This window comes from Indicator indicator, chromosome Z, assembly GCF_027791375.1.
Source record: "Indicator indicator isolate 239-I01 chromosome Z, UM_Iind_1.1, whole genome shotgun sequence".
Lineage (NCBI taxonomy): Eukaryota > Metazoa > Chordata > Aves > Piciformes > Indicatoridae > Indicator > Indicator indicator.
In genome coordinates, this window is record NC_072053.1 from 67,661,859 (window position 1) to 67,685,564 (window position 23,706).

Genomic DNA, 23,706 nt, shown 5'->3' on the forward strand with positions numbered 1-23,706 from the left:
TACCGCTCCCGGCGCTGGAGGCAGCGGTCCACACAATAACCGGTCGCCACCAGCGGCCGCCACTGCATGCTCTGCAGTTAGCGTGACTTGTGACGCAAGCGTCCCTCCCCGCGCTTACGCGACGACAACGCCACAGGCTCGCCGCAGTACCCATTGGCTGCCTCCTGCGATCATCTCAGTGTCCCATTCCCGCAGAAGCTCTCCAGCTGATTGGCTCGCCGCGTCGGGCCGCGTCGCCAGGCGGGAGGACCCTGGAGTTACTGGCGCAAGGCGGTTGGTGGAAGAAGCTGCCGCTCCTGTGCTTCCCTTCCACGCTCCGCTCCCCCGGGCGGCCACCACGGAGTTTCTCCTCCGCCTCTGTACCGTGGCTCAGGCATCGTCGTGTCGGGATGAGCCGCGTTTCTCCATGGAGACAAAACGGGTCGAGATCCCCAGCAGCGTCTTGGATGACCTGTGCAGGTAGCTGTGGGGCGGGGGCGTTCCCAGGCCCGTCTCATACCCACCAGCCTGGGGCGGCGGGCACCTCCTCGTTCTCCCGCGCGGCACCACGGCGCTTTCCAGCGGGGAGGCGGGGTGGACACCGTCTCCACATTCCGCCCTGTCACGCTTCCCCTTCCCTCTATCCTCTCCTGCCTGTTGCGAGCAAGCGATGGGGCCGTTGGGTGGGTATGGCATGAGGCCCGGCTTTCTCGGGGGTGCTGTAGGTGGTCCGCGGGCTGGTGGGACCCCCGAGGAGGGAGAGAACAACCCCGGGTGGAAGGGGTAGTGTCGGTAGTCCCGCAGCGACCGAGAAGCGGAAAGAAGGGGCTTGGCACCGCGCCTCCCGTGCCTGTGTGGGCTGAGCCCGCCCTGATCACGGCACATGCGCTGCCCGCTTCGAAAAGCTGTCCGGGCGAGAGTGGTGAGCCCTTACGCTGTTGGCAGCTATGTCAGATAAACCGGCGGCGAGGATGAAGGCAAGGAGGACAAGGCTTTGTGGTTTTGTGAGTTTTTCTTACGGTGTTTAGCAGCTCATCTTGTTTGGCTGAGGAGGGTAAAACTGTCGCGGGGTTTGTATGGTGAAGTGTTAGAAGCGTACGGTTGACATGGTGTGTGGAGTGGTGACCTGAAACGATGCTTACTGTTTAGAAGTCCACTCTCGTTGAGAATGGGTGGCGGGAAGTCCCTTCCACTGATTTAGCTCTGTTGAAAGAGAATGTTCCATTGAGACAGAAAATGAAGAACCAAAGGAATATCCTTTGATGTGAAACTGTCCTATCGCATTTATTGGTCTTCCAGTTTGAAATGGTTAACTTTCCTTATCCTAAATGCTGTATGTTTAAATTTTTATAAAACATGGATTCTGATTTTTTAGGGAGGTGCTTTTTTCCATTATGATCTCAACTTCTGATCATCTGTGGTACAGCCCTTAGAACTGAATTCATCTCTTATCCTCAGAATATGGTGCTCAAATGGGATGTGTTACTTGACATGAAATAGTCCTTAGTATTTCAAAGGGACCCAGTTAAAGTATTCATGTACAAGAGGGAAAGGTTGTTAGAGATGAAGGGTAGTTCACTTATTCGGTTGTATATTTTGTACAGAGGTTTGTAATATTCAAGTAAATGTGCAATTCTCAAAATCTGAAGTATGTTTGTGTTTCCATTGTGTCTCCTTTGGGCTCCTGACAGAGAGATAGCACTTGTCTTTTAGATTCCTGCTCACATATGAGCCAAGGCGTGTGGCTTCTTCACAAAACTCCAGAAGGGATTGTTTACAAAATTGAGATAGCTTATTAGTGTCACTCCCATAACGTGACTGAGTCACCAGCTCTTACACTGTTAAAATGTCAGTCCCACTGTCTTACTGTGTTCTTCTGAGTTGCTGTGGTCTTTTGCCTTTGCAATGATGTTTGTTTTATAATTGTATGAATGTAGTCATGTGGCTTTACTAAAAAAAAAAAAAAAAAAAAGAAAAAGAACTTCATGATGTTACATCAGGAGTTTGTAGTTATCATCTGTCTCACTCTTCAGCTTTTCTTTATTCATCTTACTGACTTTCATTAGTGCTAGCAGATTAGCCCTGCTTCAAATACATTACCTTGCCTAGACATGGACAGAAGATGTGAAAGGAACAAAGAAGTAAGGCTTTCCCACGAGGGAGGATTCTGGTGTGGACTGGAGGAGGGACAGGGCCTGATAAACCTCAGCTCAAGAGAGAAAATAAACTGTAGAATAAGTCGATGATCAGTGGTGCTGCACTTAAGGTGTTAGCTGTATATGGGTTTATTAAACTAACTGTTACCTTACGTATTCTTTACTCTACATATTATATTAGTGTGGTAGAAAGAGCCAAGCAACTTTTCATACTCAGTTACTGAGAAGATTCCAAATGTTTTCTAGCAAACCCAAATTTGTGTTTAATCTTATTTTTCAAAAAAATCTGTCAGCAAATAAAACTTCAATGCTCAAAAAATTTTGGGATACAAATACTCTAGTATCTTTTTATATCTTTTTTGTAGGAGTGTGAGCTGCAAATCTAAATAACTGTTAGTGAATTTTTAGGAGATGGAAAGCATTCAGATTACTCCTACTAAGCTAAACAATGAAATTAAGCTGAGGGAGAGTAGGTTTAGACTGGATCTTAGGAAGAATTTCTTCAGTATGAGGGTGCTGGGACTCTGGAATAGGTTGCCCCTTGCAGGCAACAGCACGGTGAGACTTTCCAAAGCTGCACGGACCTTTCCCAAGCCCAGTGCTGACCGCTTCCAGCCGCGGCCCGAGGCTAATACAGATGCACACCACTCCCCCTGAGCGTACGCATGCCGAGGCATGGAGGCATCCGGCCACACAGCCCTCCCCCGGAGAGGGCGTGGCTGCACTGCAACCCGCCGAGAAGAGAGGCGGAGCCAGGTGCTAGGCGCCATTTTCGGAACGCGTCCGAAAATCAGGGGAGAGATAACAGCGGCCATTGCCAGATATACGGAACGACAGAACCGCCGTCACCTCTGCAGCCGCGGTACAGATCCAAACCGCCGCAACCGTCGGGCCACAAGAGCGGCTTTTCCAGCCAAAGCTACGCTCGCTCCCTGGGTCCTCGGAAGCAGCTTTTGAACTGGAGCCACCGCCCGCCTTCTTGAGTTGCGGGAGCCACCGCTCACCTCCTGCTGCGGCTAGCCCCCACCGCCGCGGGACAAGCCGACCCTGGTCTGCTTCCGACTGTCCCTCCCCTTCCTCGGCTCCGCGCCGCTCTGCTCGCCGCTGGCGGCGCGGGGAACAGAAGGGAAAGGGACAGGCACCGTATTCTTAAGCTTTCCCCAGTGCCTGTTGCTGTAGAGTCGCCGCTGCCGCCTTAGAACAGCAGACCGGATTCCACGCCACGGCTACGCACCAGGGAGTCCCCTCGGAACCCATAAAAGTCCCACAGGGTCGCCCCAGCAAAAAACCTTGAGCCCAACCACCAAACCCAACAACGCCCAGATAACATTTTAACTTTTCCACCCCTGCACTTCTCCAGTCCAATTTGCAGAGTTCCGCAGCAACCATCCTCTGCTACCAAAAATCTGTGCTGGTTTGAGGCCAGACAGATCGTCTCTTGCCCCGAAAGGGACAAAAGAATGACACTCACACAAACGGATTGGAGAGTGATGGAAAGTTTAAATGGAAAAGCAATTGGTGAAGCTACAAAAGACTGCAAAGGATAGTGCCAAGAATATCCCAAAAGCATACAGAACCTCTCACAGAATTCCCAAAGCTTCCCAATCCTTCCCTTCTCCCCACCTGAGGGTAAACCCAAATCCCCAGAGCTCTTTCTTCACCCTCCCACTGCTAGGCAAGTCTCAGGCTGGCCAGGTCTGAGACTGCTCCCCCCCTCCATTCTCCTCCTAGCATTAGTGGCCTTGAAGATATTCCCCCAGCATTACCTGATAAGAGAGGACATCTCCCATGGGAGCAGAGAGGGAAGAAAGAGAAAGATAATGGCTTTGCAGCTGGACTTACAGGGCACAGGGTTTATGGGTAGAAATACGCCATTTCCTGTGTCCAGTCCTACTGAGGTGTATCTCATGCAGCAGTGGCAGGGGGCACCCAGCCTAAACTGCCACATTTAGATATCTGCAAAACAGAACTATTGGTTTTATTTGTATAAGAGTGATAGAATATGTGTCAGACTTCTATACTTTGTATTTGAACAGTACTGTTTTCCTTTGTCCTTAAGCAAAGGGCTTCTATTCTTTGCAGAAAACTCCCAGTTGCTAGAAGTTTGTGCATGCAGGAAATGCAATCGTTAGTACTTCTCATTATATGTGCCATTTTATTTGCTGGATACATTGCCTTATGATAGAAAAATCACTGTGAGCTGGTACATCAGTATAATGCACTGTTAAATTAAAATGTGTTTGGATATTACTTCAAGCTAAACCTCACAGGGGCTTCTGTCTAGCTAGAGACTCAGGAAGGTTCCACACAGAGACTGTTCAAAGTCACTCATGATCACTTGCAGTTGTTCCAACTATTCAAACTGATAAGTCTAAATAATAGTATTCTGTTTGGGGCAGCTACAGATGTTTCAGTCTCTGCAAGTAATTCTCATGGATGTTGGTAACTCCAAAGGTGTACAAAGGTGCCTTAGTTTGTCTCTTAATTTTGTCTTGAAGGGAGGGTGTGGTGGTCTTTTTGTTTGGTTGGGGTTTTTTTTGAGCCCCAATAGATTAAAAAAACTCCCAAACATTAAGTTCTGCTGGGTAACCTTTATCCCGTCAGTCATTTTATTTTTGCAATTGTGAGTTAAAACTTCTAAGTTGTTAGGTACTGTGCAGTGGGTTTCTTTTTGTAGAAATCAGTTTTGATATGAAATGACACATGCTGTTTAATTGTATAGTTAATTGGGCTAAAGCTCCAAATTTTTGTCTGTAGTCACTTAAAGCAATGAGATGTGTGGACTTCTAAGAAGATCTGGGTTCACAGAATCATAGAATTACAGAATGTTAGGGATTGGAAGGGACCTCAGAAGATCATCTAGTCCAACCCCCCTGCCAGACCAGGATCACCTACACCAGGTCACACAGGAGTGCATCCAGATGGGTACCCCCCTAGGCAGCCTGTTCCAGTGTTCTGTCACCTTCACAGTGAAAAAATTTTTGTTCATGTTTCCACGGAAATTCCAATGCCTCAACTTCCACCCATTGCCCCTTGTTCTGTTAGTGGGCATCACCGAAAAGAGCCTGACTCCATCCTCTTGGCACTCTCCCTTTACATATTTATAAACATTGATGAGGTCATACCTTAGTCTCTTTTTCTCCAAGCTAAAGAGCCCAAGCTCCCTCAGTCTCTCCTCAAAAGGGAGATGTCCCTGTCCCCTAACCATTTTTGTGGCTCTGTGCTGGATTCTTTCAAGCAGTTCCCTGTCCTTGAACTGAGAGGCCTAGAATTGGATACACTACTCCAAATGTGGCCTTACCGGGGCAGAGTAGAGGGGGAAGAGAACCTCTCTCAACCTACTATCCACACCCCTTCTAAATACACCCCAGAATGGCATTGGCCTTCTTTGCCACAAGAGCACATTGCTGGTTATGTTCTTATTCTGAGTTTCTGGCTTGGGAGCCATACTGGTACTTGGGGGAGATAGGCATGTGCATATGCTTGTGATCCTGAAGACAAACTGTGTTGATCTCTTATGTGTGTCTATGTCCCTGGAATAAGTGCTGGGCTTTGCTACTGTTGAACCTGATGGAAGGAGAGAGCGACAGCTGTGTCTCTCAGCCTGAGCAGAGATCCTGAAGCTGGACTCCAACAGCCAGGCAGGAGACAGTCCTGGACCAGAGTGTCAGGGAGAGGCAGCCATTTTTGACATCCCTGAACAATTTATACTTGTCAAATTTTATGTAAAGATGTCTTAATTTTTTTTCTGTTCTGGCAATGATATGTGCTTTTGGAATTTAAGTGGTGGTACTTGGGAGTTGAATGTGAAAGATTGCTGTGAGATGGTTTGAATTCAATGAGGTGGATGACCTCAAATTTCTAAAAAAAAAATCTGTTGTTGTTGACCTTACAAATAAATAACTAATGTTTCTACTTAAGCTATCATGTACTGAGTGCTGCTTACACTTACGTGTTTATGACTCTATATTTGTGTTTCTGAGAAAAACTATAAAGTAGATTTGGAAAATAAACCAATTGCCCACGTTCTATTTCAGACTAAGTATTGTATTGAATTTTTAAAATCCACAGAAATTAATAACTTACTGCAGTTTTAAGTGAAAATAAATAGCTGAGTTTAACTCATGTCTGGAAAAATGTACAGTGACATCTGTTATCAGAATGCAGATATTCTTTACTGGAAATGTAAAATACTTTCATTGCTGTAATATAGGCATTCCTATAATATAGCCTGTAATATAGCCATGTTCTTGCACGCTCTATTTTCACTACAGCTGATTTGCTTCATTGTAATTGACTTTTGTGAAAGAAAAAAAAAAATCGTCATTCATTTTCCTTGACATCAAAAGTTAGTTTTACTTTGATGTGAAAACCTGTGACCACCAGGTGGAGTGTTGCTCTGTGATAATTGATCAGGAATTCCTTTATTGCAATGCATTTTTGTTGTTAGATTTATTTAAATCAATAAATTCTACTAACCCAACTCTTCTTTCTTTCCTGGCAGCCGATTTATTTTGCACATTCCAAGTGAAGAGAGAGACAATGCAATCAGAGTATGCTTTCAAATCGAACTTGCCCATTGGTTTTACTTGGATTTCTACATGCAAAACACACCAGGATTACCTCAGTGTGGGATAAGAGACTTTGCAAAAGCTGATATCCATTTCGTTACTGGGATTGTTTTCTGTGTCAGTTTATAAATTGCAAACTGAATATTGTTAATAGAATTTCATACTTGAAGCAGGAAAATGTCCATTCATGCATTAGTAATTAAAACTTAGTATTACTAGATGTGGGATTTTACATATTCATTGCTTTCATAGTTTTGTGGCATCCACAAAAGAGCTGTTTCTCACACTGCTAAAGAGCTATGGAAAACTGATGATTTCTGATCTTTGAGGACTTCTTGTGGTTGTACTTTGTCACACTGAGTTTCAAAGACGAGCTGTTGGTGCTCTTAATAGTGTTTCATTTCCTTAATTTAATCTCTTTCCAATTAAATAGTGACATAAATGTTAATGTATCTGAAGGTGGTATGTGTTTCCTTGAAGTGGGATAATTCTCTTTGGCCAGTGGTGTGAGGCCAGTTCTCTGTGGCTAACTCTCTCCTGAATAACTCTGCATGGCCAGCTCTACAAAGGGAGAACTTTGTGAGCTTGTTCCTTGTCATGCCTGGAATAGGCATTATACTTGGCAGGCAGAGGGGTATGTGGATGAAAATGTGGGAAAGAACAGCTGTGGACACAGTTCAGAGTGTTGGTGGAGAATGCAGCTGTGGATAGGATGCTATTTTGTTGGCCTTGGCTTGTTTGTTTTTTTCTATTTTTGGAGTGGTCTAGGATAACACATTGTCACCAAGCTGAACTGTCCTAGACCTGCTTCTCTCTACTGCAGGCATGGCAGGAACGAGGTCACATGTGGTCTCCTTTCCACCTTCTCTGAGATAACACTGCCAGGCAGTTGGGGCTCCCAGTGGCACCATTCAGGACCCCTGCCAACATCCACAGGGTTTGTAGAGACCACTATGCAGGTGGGAGGACTGGTGGAATCCGCCATCCCATGGCGAATCACCCATGCAGAGTTGTCGTAGACTTGAAAATTTACTTTTGTCTGTCTTATTCACTTCAAACTGAAAACAACAACCACAAAAAGTGTTTAATACATATAAAAATGGCCACTATATATTTTTCAATTTAGGGTTCCTTCAAACAAGCAGCCTTGTGCCATCTGTTTTTCTTGTTTGTTAATGGGTTATCCACATTATTTTTTACTTTCAGGAGAATATATCTTGGAAGCATTTAGGGGGGTGTGATTATCATTAATGATTGAGTATTTTTGGTACGTCTGCCTGTGATTTGAGACTATGTGTTTGTCTTCCTTAACATGCTGCTGTACTCTTCAATCACTGCCCTTTTTTACTGCCTCAAGGTGAAGATGTACAAAAAGTTTTAGATGAGTGGAAAGAATACAAAATGGGAGTGCCGACCTATGGTGCAATCATTCTTGATGAAACACTTGAAAATGTAAGTATGGAAATAGTTGTGAAGGGATAGAAGGAAGGATGGCATGTGATGGCAGAGTAATCTTTTTGTTGTTTACATGTTTCATCTGGAGGTAAAAAGAAGTGCTTCAGATTCAGAAAGACCTGGCAGTCACCTGACACTTCTCACAGTTCTTGCTAAAATACAGAAAACCTAATGGGTTCCTTCCTCCAAGTTCAAGTATCCTTTTGGAAAAGAAGAAGATGGGGAAGGTAACACATTTAATGAAATCAGTTAGAATAGTGTGTGTTTGATAGACACAATTCCTTGTATTTTGCAGGTTCTTCTCGTTCAGGGCTATTTAGCAAAGTCTGGTTGGGGATTTCCAAAAGGGAAAGTAAATAAAGAAGAGGCTCCTCATGACTGTGCTGCTAGGGAGGTAAGTGATACTTGGTGTCCTTAAATTTAAGATAAATGACAGTTTGCTGAGAGCAGGATATATGCGTTGGATAAGAAGACGTTTTCCTTGGGTATCACTTTATTGAAAGAGGTAAGTAAATAGTCTGTTTTTGCAAGAGTCTTATGCTGTCACTTGTAGTCGTTTTCTGAGTTCCAGACTCATAATTAAGGGTGTGGTTATATAATTTTAAATCACTCTGATGTTTTTAGTTGTTTTGCGCTAACTTGCTAGGCTAAGTGAGTACTATTTTTTTTTTAAGTTTTCTGCTAAACTATCAATTTACTCTTAAGGATTTTTTGGTGCTTGGGAAATCTTATGGACCTGTTGCTTTTGAAAATATGAATTTCAAGGACCACCATAACTATAAAAAGATAGGAGAATGGGAATTGCACTTATGTATATGTCGTGGGAGGGGGTGATTAGGGATGGAGGATGACGGTTATTAATTAGGAATTATGAAAATTATTTATTAGTTATTAAAATTATGAATAACGATTAATCACTGTATATATATTGATTCGAATGCACGGTTGTAAAAATATAGTCCATAACTGGTTCAGTATATACAATTATACCCAATTATAATATTTACAGAATTGATTTCTAATTAAGGGAACGAAAAGGTGCAGTTCTGCCGCTTGTCCACTAGACGGAGACTTGACAAGAGGCTTTGCAGCTTGCAACTATGTACACATACATTTATGATGTTATCATGAAGCAAGTTAAGCTAGAAATATCACATGCTACGCGTGGGTGTTTTGAATAGAATGTTACTGAATGTTGCACACATGGAAAGATACATTTTTTTCTTTCTAGCGAGGCAAATTGCTTGATTACAGAGGCTTGCTGCTGCTGCCGGCTTTCTGCCTGGGGCTGGTCCCATCCGGGCGGCAGGTGGGTGCAAGGCTTGCTTTCTTCTCCCGTGGCTGTGGAGGGGTGAGGCTTGCTTTCTCCTCCCGCGGTCGCGGGGAGGTAACGGTTCCCGGTAGGCAGGGTCGGCCCTCGTGATCGAGGTGATGGTTTCCGGTAGGCAGGTTTCAGTGGGAGGTGCAGTGAAGCGATGCTTCCCCCTCGCCTCGGCTCGAAGTGAGCTGACTCTGCTTTCCATTAAGGTTACAACGCTGCAGTCTTTGCCTTGATCTCAATGGAGAGGCTATCTTTCGTGCTCTCTCCCTTGGGGAAATCCCAGGTGCTTTGCCCTGACGGCACAGAGCTGTGGAGCAGCTACAGCGCCTTTTCTCTCCTGCAAACGGCGGGGGTCATGCAAGATGCATTTCTGCTTTTGGCTGCTTATGGCTGTAGCAGATCTGGACTGCCAGGCTTGGGCTTAGTCCTTCCCCTTCTGGGCTAGAGCTTACCCTCTCTCGGGGCTTTTCCTCAGTCCTTTTGACTGGGCTTATGATGCCGGTTTGGCGAAGGGATCATTCTTTGGTCGTTCCTCGAGCAGCTCAGTGAGCTGGCTTTTTTCTGTGGTGCAGACACTTCTAGTATGCTTATGGGTTACGAGCTTCAGTAGCTCAGCCAAAGCGAGAGAAAGCAAAAGGAGTACTTACAGATTTCTCGAGGCTGGATCTGGACAATCGGCACACTTGTCAACAACCTGCTTCGACCTATAGAAAGGGTGAAGCTAGAATTATGCCCTTAGATGGCAAGAGCGTGAGCATGCCATGCGATGGATGCATATGCATGCAGTTGTTTACCCCTTAGGAGACAGGTTGGCACCTGGGCCTTTGTCCTCCTCTCCTGAAAGGAGGGTGGAAGGGGGGACTTACCAAAACATGTTGGGACAAGTTAGCTGGTATCTGGGGGCATAATTCTGGGCATATGGTGCCTTCACTACAGTATATTGGGATATGTGATGAGGCTGAAGAGTTGTCTTGGAGGTTGTAGAAAATTACAAAAATTTTGAAGAACTTTTCTATTTTTCAGTAATGCAGGAGCATGGATCAGTGTAAAAGGCAAATAAAATGGTCTGTGGTATTTTTTGCTGATGGATAATTAGATATGTATTGAAGTTGCATATTTAAAGTTGCATGTCAAATAATATTACTGGCATTAACTCAATCGTGTAGCATATTACACTCAGAATTTTCAAGAGGGGATGTTAAGGTGAGGGAAAGTTGTAAGATGCATTAGTTTTCTTCACAGTTGGACTGAATCAGTACCTGAAAAATGACTTCTAATACACCCGTACAAGATGCATGAATGAAAAATTTCTTATTTCTGATTTCCTTGGATGGTGCTTTTCATACAACTCATCTATTTAATAAGAACTTGGAAAAGCGAAATAAGATGTTAGATCTTAACGTTCCACTGTTATACAATGGACATACACGAAACACACTTTCATATTAGCAGTTACTGATTTCTGAGTGTAGAAAGTTATTTACATAGTACCAAATCACTTGTCAAAGAGTGAAAACACCTGAGCTGCAGATGCAGACTCATTGAAGACCTCAAGGGATGGGGAAGGATGACTTACTGTGTTAACTTGATTATTCAATGCATAGTTCTTTCCCACTACCCCATAAATAACTTGTTCAATTAAACTTTTACTACTGAGGTGCTTCTAGATTTGGTCTAAATGACTGAGCACAAAGGAGAGGAGACCATAAAAGTTGATGGGCACAGGGAATAGTAACTGCTTAGGGAAGAATGACATGCAGTGTGCTTTATTCTTCAAGTTATGTTAGTGAAATCATTAAGGTTGGCACAATTATACTGGGGAAAAAATCATCTATTGGTGTTTTGATTTTGGAAGATGTATTTAGATTATGTTAGTGAACAACTTTGTTATTAATGATGTTTTTCCATCAAGTTAGATGTTGCTGGGAAATTTCTGAAGGCTTGCATGTGGTCAGAATCAGGGTGTCTATATCATATGTGCCTAAATATTTTAACTGCTTTTACTGGAGTTGGCACAGATCTAAAACTGTAATCTGCATCTGTATGAAGTCTAATTAAAGAGGTTTTCACTGGGCAGTGCCTATACATAGTTCAGTAGTGTTTTGGAAGGTGCTGAGGGCAGAGCCATACTAAACAGGTGATTGCTCTGGTGAAAAGATTTTCTACAGTGAATTCACTTAAATCACCTAGGAAGGTCATTTAGGAAACGAAAAAATTAGTAGTAGTTAGTGGTAGATATGGAAGAAGAGCATATGTTCTCTTAACAGAGATAGTGTGTGTTTTGTTTTTTTTTTTTTGGGGGGGGGTTTGGTCTTTTTTTTTTTTTTAATTCCTCTCTAAACTCTACTGTTCTTACTGTAGCTAGCTGTGAAGAGGGAGAATGGCTTGGGGTTTTTTTTTTTTGGTATAAGGGTTGTATGTGTTAATTTGAAGAATAACTGGTGAATTATTTGCCTTGTATTGAAGTCTCATTTTTTCTCATATTTTGCTTAATTTCCTCTTAATTGAAAAACACACAACTTAAACCAAATTTGCTGATATGAATATGTCCATTGGTATTTTGCATAACATATTTTGAGTATTTCTTGCTATTATTATTTTATGTGCAGTTATTTGGTTCTATTTTTATTCTGTGTACCTACAGGAGGTGGGTATTGAGAAGAGATTTTACTGAAGATACTGTCCCTCTTTTTAATTGTAAATCTGGTCTTTAAAATTAAATTTAACTGAGGTCTTCTGCTTTGGATTATTGGCAATGGAGTTTGGTAACCCTGGGGGTAATACCTAGTTCAGAGTGAGTCTGCCTTCATGTTGCATTGTCGGGGCAGTGTCACAGGTTTAGCTAGGATAGGGTTAATGGTCTTTGCTAGGAGCTGGACCGGCCCACAGCTTATTCCATACCCTAAACGTCATGCCTGTTACATAAGGGGTGGGGGAGGGGCTGGAAGGGGGGTGGTTCATCTGAGGCCTGGCAGTGAGGCTGTTGGATTCTGTGTTAGTGGCTGTTAAATATTACTTCTTTACTTTTGTTATTGTTCTTGCTGTCCATTTATTCTTTGTACTGTTCTTTTAAGATCTCCTTATTGCAACCCTCAGGGTTTTACATTTTAATTCCAATTTCTCCTTTCGATCCTACTGGAGAAGAGGGAAAGGCAAGGGGGGCGACACAGACACAGTTGTGTGACTGGCCACATGGGGGTTGGCAGCCCAGTCACAAACATTTTGGACACTGGCATTGATCTTGCATGTTTTCTGAGTAACTTGTGTTTCCTATGCAGATTTTGAGGACTAGGAAGTTTCTAAAAAGATTAATATTTATTTAGCTGCCATAGAGGCATGATCTGAATTAAGCTATTAGCTGTGTTTGATATGCATCTTATTCAAATATACAAGATTCATAATACAAAATGTTGTCAAAGTATTTCAAAGCAGGTGTTTGAGCATCCTCATCAAGTTGAAAATGTCAGGGAGGTTGGACTAGATGACCTCTAAAAGTACCTTCCAATGCAGACATTCTGTGAATCTATGATTCTTCCCTGCAAGACCATGAAATATGGAAAAAAAATGTTCTTCTAAAACATGGTTGCCTTTCTATTAATTTCCATCAGGCAGAACGCTCCTTTTTTTTTTCTTCAGAGTAGCTGACAGTGTAGTTTTAAAATGGTTTTGTCAGTGTGAATATGCAATTAGAATTTTGTAATAGAGGTTCTGGTACCCTGTAGCTTGGTTTTGTTACAAATGTAAAAATGACTGTATGTATTAGAGTCAGAAAATTCATTAGTAGAAGAATTATTGAAATGGAGAAATTGAGGTGCAAGTAAACCTTGCTAGAATTTGAAGATGTTTTCACTCCCCAAATTGTAAAGATTTCCATACATGCAGCAGCATGAAGGAGCAGCTAGAGACTCCCCATGCATATTAATAAATTGCTATGTAAAGTGTAATAGGGTTTTTTCAACTTTTATTACATGTCTTTGTGTCTTACAGAAGTATGAAGAACATAGGGTCTTAAATTATTTTTTGTTCTTGATCATATGTGTATGTGTAAGAGCTTTTTCTCAGCAGTGGCCTGCTTTCACGGAGAGATCTGAAAAATAGTAATTTCTTCCCTTGTGATGATGGGTTTTGAAAGGGTATATCTAAATATATACATTGATTTCATCTATATGCTTTTCAGGTGTTCGAAGAAACTGGGTTTGACATAAAAGATTATATCTGCAAAGAAGAGTACATCGAGCTGCGAATTAATGATCAGTTAGCACGGCTGTACATCATTCCGGGAGTTCCCAAGAATACAAAATTCAACCCCAAAACTAGAAGGGAAATTCGGGTATGTGTTACCATGAACCTTGTTGTAGAGCTTGATTTTTAAACCTAATGGTCTATAAAATAATGAAACTTCCAAACACGATGAATGCCTCGAATACTGCACTGTAGAGTCTTGTCAGCATTTTGCTACTCTACTGCAAATACCGATTCTTGACCATCTGGTCTGATGTCTTCATCATGAAAACACCATTAGATCATGCTATCAAACTATAATTCTTCCCTTCTTTTCTATTAGGTGCGATAGGTTAATTATTTAATGTTGTTCTTAGTGTCCTGGTTTAAGCTAGAACAGGACCAATTCTCCGTTCAGTGATTTTTACTTTTCAGCTAAGTCTCTTCTGGATAACTGCACTTTCTGAAGTTAATGACTTATTATCTGTTTTTAGAAGTGTTAGTGTTTAATGTTTGTAGTTACTGAGGATTGATAATGCAGACAAGCTCTTGTTGTGCAGTTGCTTTTATAGAAACAATGATCACCGCTAAATCTTGTGTGTCACATTAGAATGCTGTAAGCGAAAGGGTCGTAAGTAAAAAAAAAACCTCACTTGCAGGGAGGAGCAGACAGGGCAGGTGATCCAAACCTGACCAACAAGGTATTCCATTCCATGTACATCATACTCAAGCATGAAGCTGAATGATCACAAGGATCAAATTCTCTTCTTGTGTGACTAATGTCTGAGGAGGACTCTGATCTTCCAGCCACTAAGCACAACCTGGAGCCTGAGGCAGTTCGATACTGATTTTTTTATATATTTTATTATTTGCTTATTAATAGTGTTATCTTTTTATTGTGACTGTTTCACTAAAGGTGTTCTGTTTTTTTCCAGCCTGTTAAGTCTCTCCCATACTCTGTTTCCCTTCCCCTTCTCAGGAGAGAAAGATGGTTAATAGAGAACATCTGTCTTTCATTTAATGGTCAGCCCAGCCTCGATCCATGACACCTACTTAGAGCTGCATATGTAATACACGTTTCTCTGAAGATTCAGTTTAAAATAACTATCTCCATATTTTCCTGCTGATAATGCTACTGTACAGGGCATTTGATATTCTAAATAGGAAAAGATAGTTGACTAAACCAGGAGTGTTATAATTTCTTGCATTAGAGGCCTCTTTTTCTAAGTACAGAATAAAAGATGAACTTTGTGTTTTTTTAAAATACACGGTGAATACCCCGTGTAACAGTGGGTGTGGAGAAGAGTTCTTGTAACGGCAGATTGTTGTCTCCTTGGTAAAGCACCATCTTCATTAGATCTAATACAACTAGGCATGCCAGTTTTGTACTGCTGGTAGAGTGATACTGAGAACCTGTTCAACTTGTAACTTCTTTCCATAATATGCATCATATCTGGACCTGAGGATTTGGGGCTACATTCTGCAATAGAAAAGCTCATGTGAGTTCTTCTAGAGTGTATATTCAGAATTCTTGATTTCATTCCCCATTCTGCGAAGTATGGAGTTTTAGTAGCGAAATTACAATGTATGAAGTGCAACAAAAATCATATCTCTCTTTTTTCAGTAACAAGTGGAAACAGTAAATCCTCTTCTTTCTGATAAATTTTGAATTAGTATTGGTGGTCTAGTTTTGATGGTGTTTTAAATAAAAATAGCAAGACTAGTAGTTATTTTGAAAGTTGTTTAAAGCCTTTGTCTTTATTTTCAGCAATCAGTGTGAAGTGGCAGTGTGAAGTGGTTTGTTTGTTTTTCTTAAATGCTTATTCAGAATTTAGTTGCTGGATAATACCTTTCATATTTTAAGCGCCATATCTCACAACGACTGTGTGCTGTACTATCTGTTACTTAGCAGCTGTCGTCAGAAGAACGACCACATTGTTAATGAACCTATTATCAAAACCTCTGTATGGTCTATTAATTAAAGTCTTCCACTGTGATTTTCTAATTAAGGGAAATAATTTTCACCGATACACATTTGTAACATTCTTTAAGGCCACACTAGTGGGTATTTTGATTTCTTTCCTTTTTTTTTCTCCCTAGAATATTGAGTGGTTTTCTATTGACAAATTACCATGCCACAGAAATGACATGACCCCAAGGTCCAAGCTGGGTTTGGCACCTAACAAATTTTTTATGGCAATTCCATTCATCAGGTATGTTTAATATAAGACAACTGCTAGGCCATACAACTTTAATTTCTTCCTATTTGTTTTAGTAAGCATATCCTGTTGCACTTCTCCTTGCTCACAGGCCATTGAGGGAATGGATTTCCCGAAGGAATGGAGATTCCTCGGATAGTGACAATGGATTTTCATCTACAGGGAGCACACCCTCTAAGCCGAACTTGGAAAAAGCTAGGTAAGAGCCCAGGTCAGTTTAACATCTGCATACCCATTCTATAACACATAGGTTGTACAAAACTGCTTGGCCTTAATTAATGTCATGATACACTTTAGTACTTTGATAAATTCTCACGTGTCAATACTGTGGTAGTTTCTCAGGTCCTGTATGGGAATCCACAAAAAAAAGGGGGGAAGCTAAAGCAAGTAAATAACTTTCAGGGCTTCGAGTTCAATGCTTTTGGCATTTCCATAGAGGAAAAATAGGACTCTCTGAAATAGGACTATAAAGTACCTAGCTAGATAAAACCTCTGGGGGTCAGTAGGGGAACAAGTGCTGCTGGATTTTTATTCAGCTGAGCAAGAAGTAGCAGAGCAAACTTTAAAACCTGCAGTCCCAAAGTAAATTGAGTCAGGTCAGCACCAGCATTGTCGACAACACCACAAATGCTCATGTGGACCTAGTGAGTTGTCTTTGCAGAGCACGGTTTTCTACCAGCAGACAAAACAAAGCTGAGTGAATGCAGGCTGTGTTATTACAGTTTCCATACTGGGTTACTTAAACTTGTCTTACAGTCGATTCTCAAAAAGCAGCAAGTTCTTTCATATTTCTATTCCACAATGAATGGGCTGGAAGTTGAGCTGAAACAGTTTGTTTGCTTTTCCTGTGATAGATCAAAACTTCGCTGTAGTCAGCAAGTGTTTACAGATGGCTTTTCAGGAGAGCAGTGGGTGAAGCCAAAACAGCCACACAAACCATATAGCCATACTGAGATTTCTGAAGTTTTGAAAATCAAGGTAGGTTGCTTCTTAGGTAAGCATTTCTATCTAGAATATCTTAAATGGATGTCTTTGTTCATAAAGGTTTCCCTCTGGAATGGACATACTGAATTACATTACCATAGCCTTCAAAAATAGAAACATGGAAAAAAGAAAAATCTTGGGGATTCTCAGGTTTATCTGACATTTGAGGTAATGGGTATCAGGTGGTAGTTGTGTTGTTTCAGGTATAAATAGTATTGATACTTACTGTTTAAGTGTCCTTCATGTAACATTTTGAAATATTTTTAATGACAGAGTCAGAGCTTGAGGAGCAATGGCAGAAAGCAGTATCAAGACACTTCCAACCAAAAGAAGCGAACAAATGGAGTCCACAGTCAACCAGTTAAGCAAAACAATATCTTGGTAAGAAACATGCAGTGATTAACAGGCTCCAGTAATGCTTAATAAACGTCTAAGGCAGTGTTCTGAAAGAAAGTAGGGTGTGTATCTGTCAGAACTCTATCTGATCAGACTATTTGGTAGGTATTCATAGAAATACTATGTTTCTTACTTTGTATGCATATACATGTATAGACAAGCATACTAAACTTGAAAGTTTGCATTTAGGAAGTAAGTGTATTTATCAGTTGGAAATTTGTCAGCTCTTTGAATAGACAATTCTGCAGCTTTCCATGTTCCTGGAAGCCTTCTATAGAGTCATTTGTCAATGCTCATACAATTTTTTTAACATACAATACAGCTACAGCAGTTTGTAAACTCTAGTGTGACATTCTTGGTCTGCTGCCCTTTCCTTGCAGACTTAATTTCCTTCCAAAAGACTTTGTCTTAGTACCCAGAGTTTTGCTGACTGGGAGAAGACATGCTGAGATGCCTCTCTTTTTTGAATATTATTTTAAAAACATCTTTAATTATTACTTGTTATTTCATACACCCTTGTTCTTTATGGCTTTCCAGGTCTACTTCGTTTGCTCTTTGCAGCAGTGAGCCCCTGTTCTCTGAGCAGCTCATCTGGCTTGTCTGCGCTTTAGTTTTTCTTATTTACTGGCTGCAAGATACATTCGTTTGTATATGGCTTGTGGTTCTCACCTTCTGATTTTCATGTAAAAGTTCAGAAACCATAAACTTTCATCCTGTAAAATCCTGCATTTGGGTCTGACAATAGAAAAGTCAAAGAATTGACTGCCCAGAGATTTCACTGTATAGAAATGAATATAAGGAGAATATGTAGGATATTTATTGAAACAAGTGGAACTGCTAATACTTCACCATTACTTTGTAGGCTCTTTACAGACTTTGCAAAATATTTCTGTGGTGTTTAGTTTGCATTTTTATGATTATCAGTATTCTGAAGCTTATGTATTTCATGTCCCAGTCAGAATTTTCTAAAACAGTTTGGAAGCAAGGGAACTCTTAATTCACACAAAGTGCCAAACAGTCATTCTTTTCTCTGTGTTTATATACTTAGAGCAGCATACCTGGGGCTAAAATTTGACTTTTCCCTGGAGAGTTCTAAGTTTGTGTCTCTAATGTATGCTAATTTAATTCTCAGCAGTAATATGTTTGCAAATGCCCCTTTGTTTTTTGGGGCAAGCCAATTGAAGAACAGGCTTATACACGTCCAGCTTCAATTTGACACCATCACACAAGACCTTTCCAGCTTAAAACATTTTAAAAGTACTACTAATAAACAAACAAACAAACAAACAAACAAACCCTCCTGCATTTAAAAAGTGGTTTGTTGACTGTCAAAGACTGCATGCTTCTAAAACACTTGTGGATTTGAAGCATGCTTTAGGTAAAATAACATGATAGAATTCGTGCTGAGTCACAAATCAGGTGTGTCGAAGCAAATAAAACCAACATGCCTTTTACCTGATGCTTAAACTATACCCCTAAGAAATAGAATGTTGTTTCTTTATGAAATGTGTAACGTATTGCCATTCTCTTAATCAGAAATGTGAAAAAAGGCTTAATCCAAGAAGACTCCAAGACAACTTTGAAACAGGCAAGTGCAGTCTGATTTTTATCTACGTCATGCATTACAGGCTGAAAGGACCTGAATACTGATGGTTGAGGATTCTTCCTTGTATACTAACCTACCAAGTGTTATAGCAAGAAGACGATGTGTAAATGCAGTTCTTAGAGTTACCTTTTGTTTATGATCAGATGTAGAGATTTTGTCATAAACATTATTTAATTATACATTTGAGGTATGGCTTTGTATTGTTACAGATACTCTCCTTGATAACTGTCTGTTTATAAAGTTTGCTCCATGCTTTTTTCTCTTCAAGCAGAAGCAGCCTATGAGATGTGTTGTTCCAGCGAAGACACACTGCCAGAACATGGAGAGGGACATTCTGTGGCATGCAATGGCCATTACAAATTTGCTTTCTCATCAAGAGCTTTCTTGAGTTTCAAGTTTGACCATGATGCCATAATGAAAAGTTTTGATCTCTGACAGCAAACTTAGGAACAAAAGGCAAACTTGCCTGTGGCAGTTAAGGGGGGTTCTTATCCAGCCTTACTCTTTCTCAGGAGTTTTTTGGTTTATTTGTTTTCAAATGCAATGTAGGGACTGGCCAGATGTTGTGGAAGGGCTTGGTCTCTTTGCAGCATAGGAGCGACAGCAGCATAGGAGTGACATAGTCAAGTGTTGCACTTTAAATGCAGTATAGTCTTTGTCCACAGAAGTACCTTTCCAGTGTTCAGTTCACTTGTTCCTCCCCATGCATTAGAGGGCATTTTTTTAAACTTGCTGTGTGTTTTGTGGAATGGCACTGACTTTTTTAAAAAAGTTGGACTGTGCCAGCTTGCTAAGTGTTTTAACTGCTCTGATGTAAATGATTTGACTTCTTAGTCATTGTGTAGTACATTGTAATATCACAGCAGCCGCCAAGTTGCACATTTCGAACTTAGTTTCAGCCTGTCATCCCTTCTTTATCCTGGCTGCTTGCTTAAAACACCTTCCCGCCTTCACACTAGTAGTTTGTTGGCTGGTGATCAGCAGTACTTGGAGTCAAATCTATAGCATGTTGACTTCTTGTACCTACTCTGCCTCTCTTCAGTAAGGATACACAAACTGAGTAGAACTTTGTAATTCGAAGCATCAAGCTTCAACTTTTACATGCTGTCCACAGCTGGTTAAGAAGTTGCAAAGTATTACATTATCCCAGTTGCAGCTGCTTTCAGACAAGAAGAGTTTAAGGCTTATGTGTGGGAGGCTACATGTGCAGATTTGATACTGAATGTAAATAAACTTCTAGATCTTGCTGAGGAGGTTGCATGGATAATAGAATCATTGTGTGACACTAAACAGCTCATCTGTCGTGCAGTAACTATTCTAAGGGTGTCCAGTATTGTATTCTATGCTGTTGTCTTCAGATCTTGTGTAGCATATGCTCTGTATATATCCAGTAATATTGAATAGAATTTGCAGTTAGCATTCATGATGTAGCCTCAGTTGTTTTCAGCTGCAACGCTTTCTTAGTAAAAATGTCAAAGATTTGGTGTGGGAGGGGGAACAAAAACCCCGTAAGAGTTGAGGTGATGAACTGTTAAATTGTCTTCATGATTCAGCGTAAGGGGTTTTGGACACATACGTTGAACCAAAAAATTTTTTTGCAACAGCTTGTCATAGCAAGCATGTTGTCCCAGATTTCAAAATGGATATTTCTCTAAAATAAAGGTAATTGGTAACCCCGTAAGTTGAATGAACTATGCCTTTGTCTCATCGCAGTGGTATACTCATGCACTGAGTCTATATGCAACTCGTGTCATCCAAAAGCAAATCCTGGTCTTCCTTCAACCACCCTGCTTCATTTACCCTATGTAATCTGTTATCTAGTTCCATTCCTCAGAAATCGCTTCAGAACTATCTCCTGGCTTATTTACATGCCTGGCATCAGGTCATGTGGGACTCTAATGCTATTAATAATGTTGGTGATAGGAATACTGGACTTCTGTATCAGTCGACAGGAGAAAAATAGACTGCAGCATTTCTTATTTCTGGAGGACAAGAGTCCCGAGTAGCTGTGTTTTTCAAGACCAAATAGTGAAATAGCATGATCTAATTTTGTTGATGGTTTTGTTTGTGTGCTTTTCTTCTTTTTAATCCAGACAACCAACAAACTGTACCCAGATGCTGTTCAACTCAGTAAACGGCAAAGAACAGTAATTTCAAAGGTGGGATAATGATGGAGGAGGATGTTTCATTCAGTTTCAGGTGAAAACTAGCCTTTAGTTACTTCTTTAGTACAAGTAGTTGATTTCCCAGCGAAAGTGCCTTTACTCAATGGTGAGGCAGAAGTTTGTGTACATACTCTGCAATTGCTGCTGACTGTGGAGTTAACAGAATTAATGTAAGGCATGGTTAGGTATCAAGCTGTGGAAATCTTCAATAAGCAAGTTGATTTTTTGGGATAAATTACTATTATATTTCAGTTAGTACTGTGTTAATTATGGGGCAGGTTGATGATAGAAGTTGGAGCTTCTGTTAAGTGGGAAGTTTTGTCCCAGACAGAGGAAGTCTGTAACAAAGCATGTGTGTCCCTTGAATAGGAGATAACTGGCTGCCCTCTGTATTGACTGGGTCAGTTTTTTATTTTTGGTGAAAGAGGTTCAGTGTAAGAGGTAATTGGTTGCTTCATTAAGCAACCCAAAGTGAAGCTTATACATATGTCATGATTTTAGTAAATCTAGCCTTAATGTGAGTCACAAATAAATGTGATAAATATGCAATAACTTACTTCTTTGCATAAGGGTACTGTTTGTTGTAGCACTATTGCTTTCTGCCTTCTCAGTAAAATTCCTAAAACCATGTCAAGTGTGGTGGCATGTGGTCTGTCTTACCGGTTCCATCACGGCCTTCACTGTGAACAGTTTTAATGGTTTACTATTGTTTATGTCTTATTTCACCATTCTTAGATTTCTAAGTTCAGAAGTAGTTTACATTATCTTCTGTAAACCAGTGAAGAAATAAAAAGTGAGATAGAGAATTCAGTTTTGTGACCTTTTATGTTATGGAAGCTAGACACAGACTTGAGCTGATGTCAAGATACTTGAAAGACAATAGTACTCAGTTGGGGAATGCTTGCCTGTAAGGGTCATTCAGTGTTCTTGAAGAACTCATGGAATAAATTTTTAATTTAAAAAAAACTATGAATGTTTGTGTGCTGGGAATCTGGTACTATTTTGCAGTTTCTAGCATTACATAAACTGCTTTAGTGTGAGTTTTTTATTATCTCTTATTCACAGAATATTTTAAACTTTTAACTCAGACTGAAGAGAGATCTTCCTAATTGAATGATGTGTGTGCTACACTGAAATGCTATTAACTTCAACTCCTTGATGTACATACATGCTTTTGAAAGTAGCTTTGTCTTACATAGTTTGAAGTCTGTAAGTGGTAGTACTGAGAAAAAGAGGAGGAATAGCTTTATCTATAGCTCCATCAAAGTATTTTTTAACACAATATAAATTCTTTACTCCAAGCTTGCATAAATAGTTTCTAATAAACTCTGGGGTTGTTTCCAGGATTCTGTGCTGTGTGTTCCAACCTTCCTAATTTAATTTGGTCATTTGAGAAAAATACTTACCCATATTTTTCCTTCACCCACCTGTGGATATTATAACAATTTATTTTAAAAAAATCAAAGACGTGCTTCAGGTCTGCCTGTTTCTAACAGACTTGCTCTCAGACTGTCATTTCAGATAAAGTATTTTTTCTTGTGTTTTGCTTACTGTAGTAGAGTTGCTTGTGTTGATTTGCAGTTCATAGCAGCACTTGTCATTCTGGTATGAAAAGCAAGATTAAGACTCCAAACCCCGATAGTCTGTAGTGCAAGGCAGTACTGCTGCTCCATGGGCAGTCCAGTTGTTGGGTTTTGGTTTGTTTTTCATAGGTAAAATTAGGTGCCTTCATATTTTGAAACAGGACATTCATTATACTGTAAACATGTTAGCTCAAAATCACGGAGAACTGGTAGAATAGATTCTTTTTGATTTAAAATCAGTTTACTTGCAGAAATTGTCTTGCACAGAAAATAATAATCTGGTGCTTATACATGACTTAATAACTTCACTTGGTTTTTTGTTACTACAATATTTCAGTTTTTGAGGCAACCAAAATTAAATATTTAAGTTACAGTAAATTTCTACAAACAATGGAAGGTGCTTTTACAAAAGTAAATGTGGAATCCTACTTTGCATAGTAGGATTTTGTTTCTATGCATTTACAGCAATAGTGTACTTTAAGAATGAAAGTAGGCTAAAGGCTAGTATTTGCACTGTTCTTAATCCTGTGCATAAGCACTGATAGATGCAGTAGGATTTGTGCTGTATGTGCATTTCCCTGTTACAAATTGTGAACTTAGAAGGAAAACAAATTACATTGGCTATAGTCAAGGTCATGGAAGGGGAAGTATTCTGGATTATTAGTAGAACATTAAAATGAAATGTTTTAACATGTCTTTTAATTGAAAACGTTAAACTCAACTTAACTTACTGTACAATAGATTCACCTTTACAGAAAACTGTACCTGAGAACAATTTATGTTCTACAGGTTGAGTAAGGTTTGGTTTATCTTTTTTTAAGGCAGAAAAATACTAAAAACTGCAAATTCTTCTGAAGCCTATACTTAAAACGGGAGCCTTCAGTAACTTTGCTATGTTTGCTTGGCACTGCAGAATGTGGAAGCTGTACTTCAGCTGTGAGGAGCAGTTTAGCTGGGTTTGCAAGGCACTTTGAAACCCAAAGCAGCCTGCACAGAAGGAGGTGGTGTTTTGTTCCATTATTTTTCAGCATTATGCTAGACTGCTGTACA

The 23,706-nt window shown here is 40.5% G+C and overlaps 1 protein-coding gene across 2 annotated transcripts; it reads left to right on the top strand.

Annotated features, from left to right (window-relative positions):
- The first annotated feature begins 376 nt into the window (after positions 1 to 376).
- Positions 377 to 19,410, top strand: DCP2 (decapping mRNA 2). 2 transcript variants are annotated; one of them, XM_054397787.1, is made up of 11 exons: positions 377 to 459; positions 6,640 to 6,791; positions 8,031 to 8,158; positions 8,457 to 8,555; positions 13,660 to 13,812; positions 15,804 to 15,916; positions 16,014 to 16,121; positions 16,777 to 16,900; positions 17,180 to 17,287; positions 18,839 to 18,890; positions 19,180 to 19,410. In XM_054397787.1, exons 1-11 carry the CDS (start codon positions 407 to 409, stop codon positions 19,341 to 19,343), a joined length of 1,254 nt encoding a protein of 417 aa, XP_054253762.1. In that variant the 5' UTR covers positions 377 to 406; the 3' UTR covers positions 19,344 to 19,410. The 2 variants fall into 2 exon arrangements, with proteins under 2 accessions (XP_054253762.1, XP_054253763.1); XM_054397788.1 differs by lacking the exon at positions 17,180 to 17,287.
- The last annotated feature ends 4,296 nt before the right edge of the window (positions 19,411 to 23,706 follow it).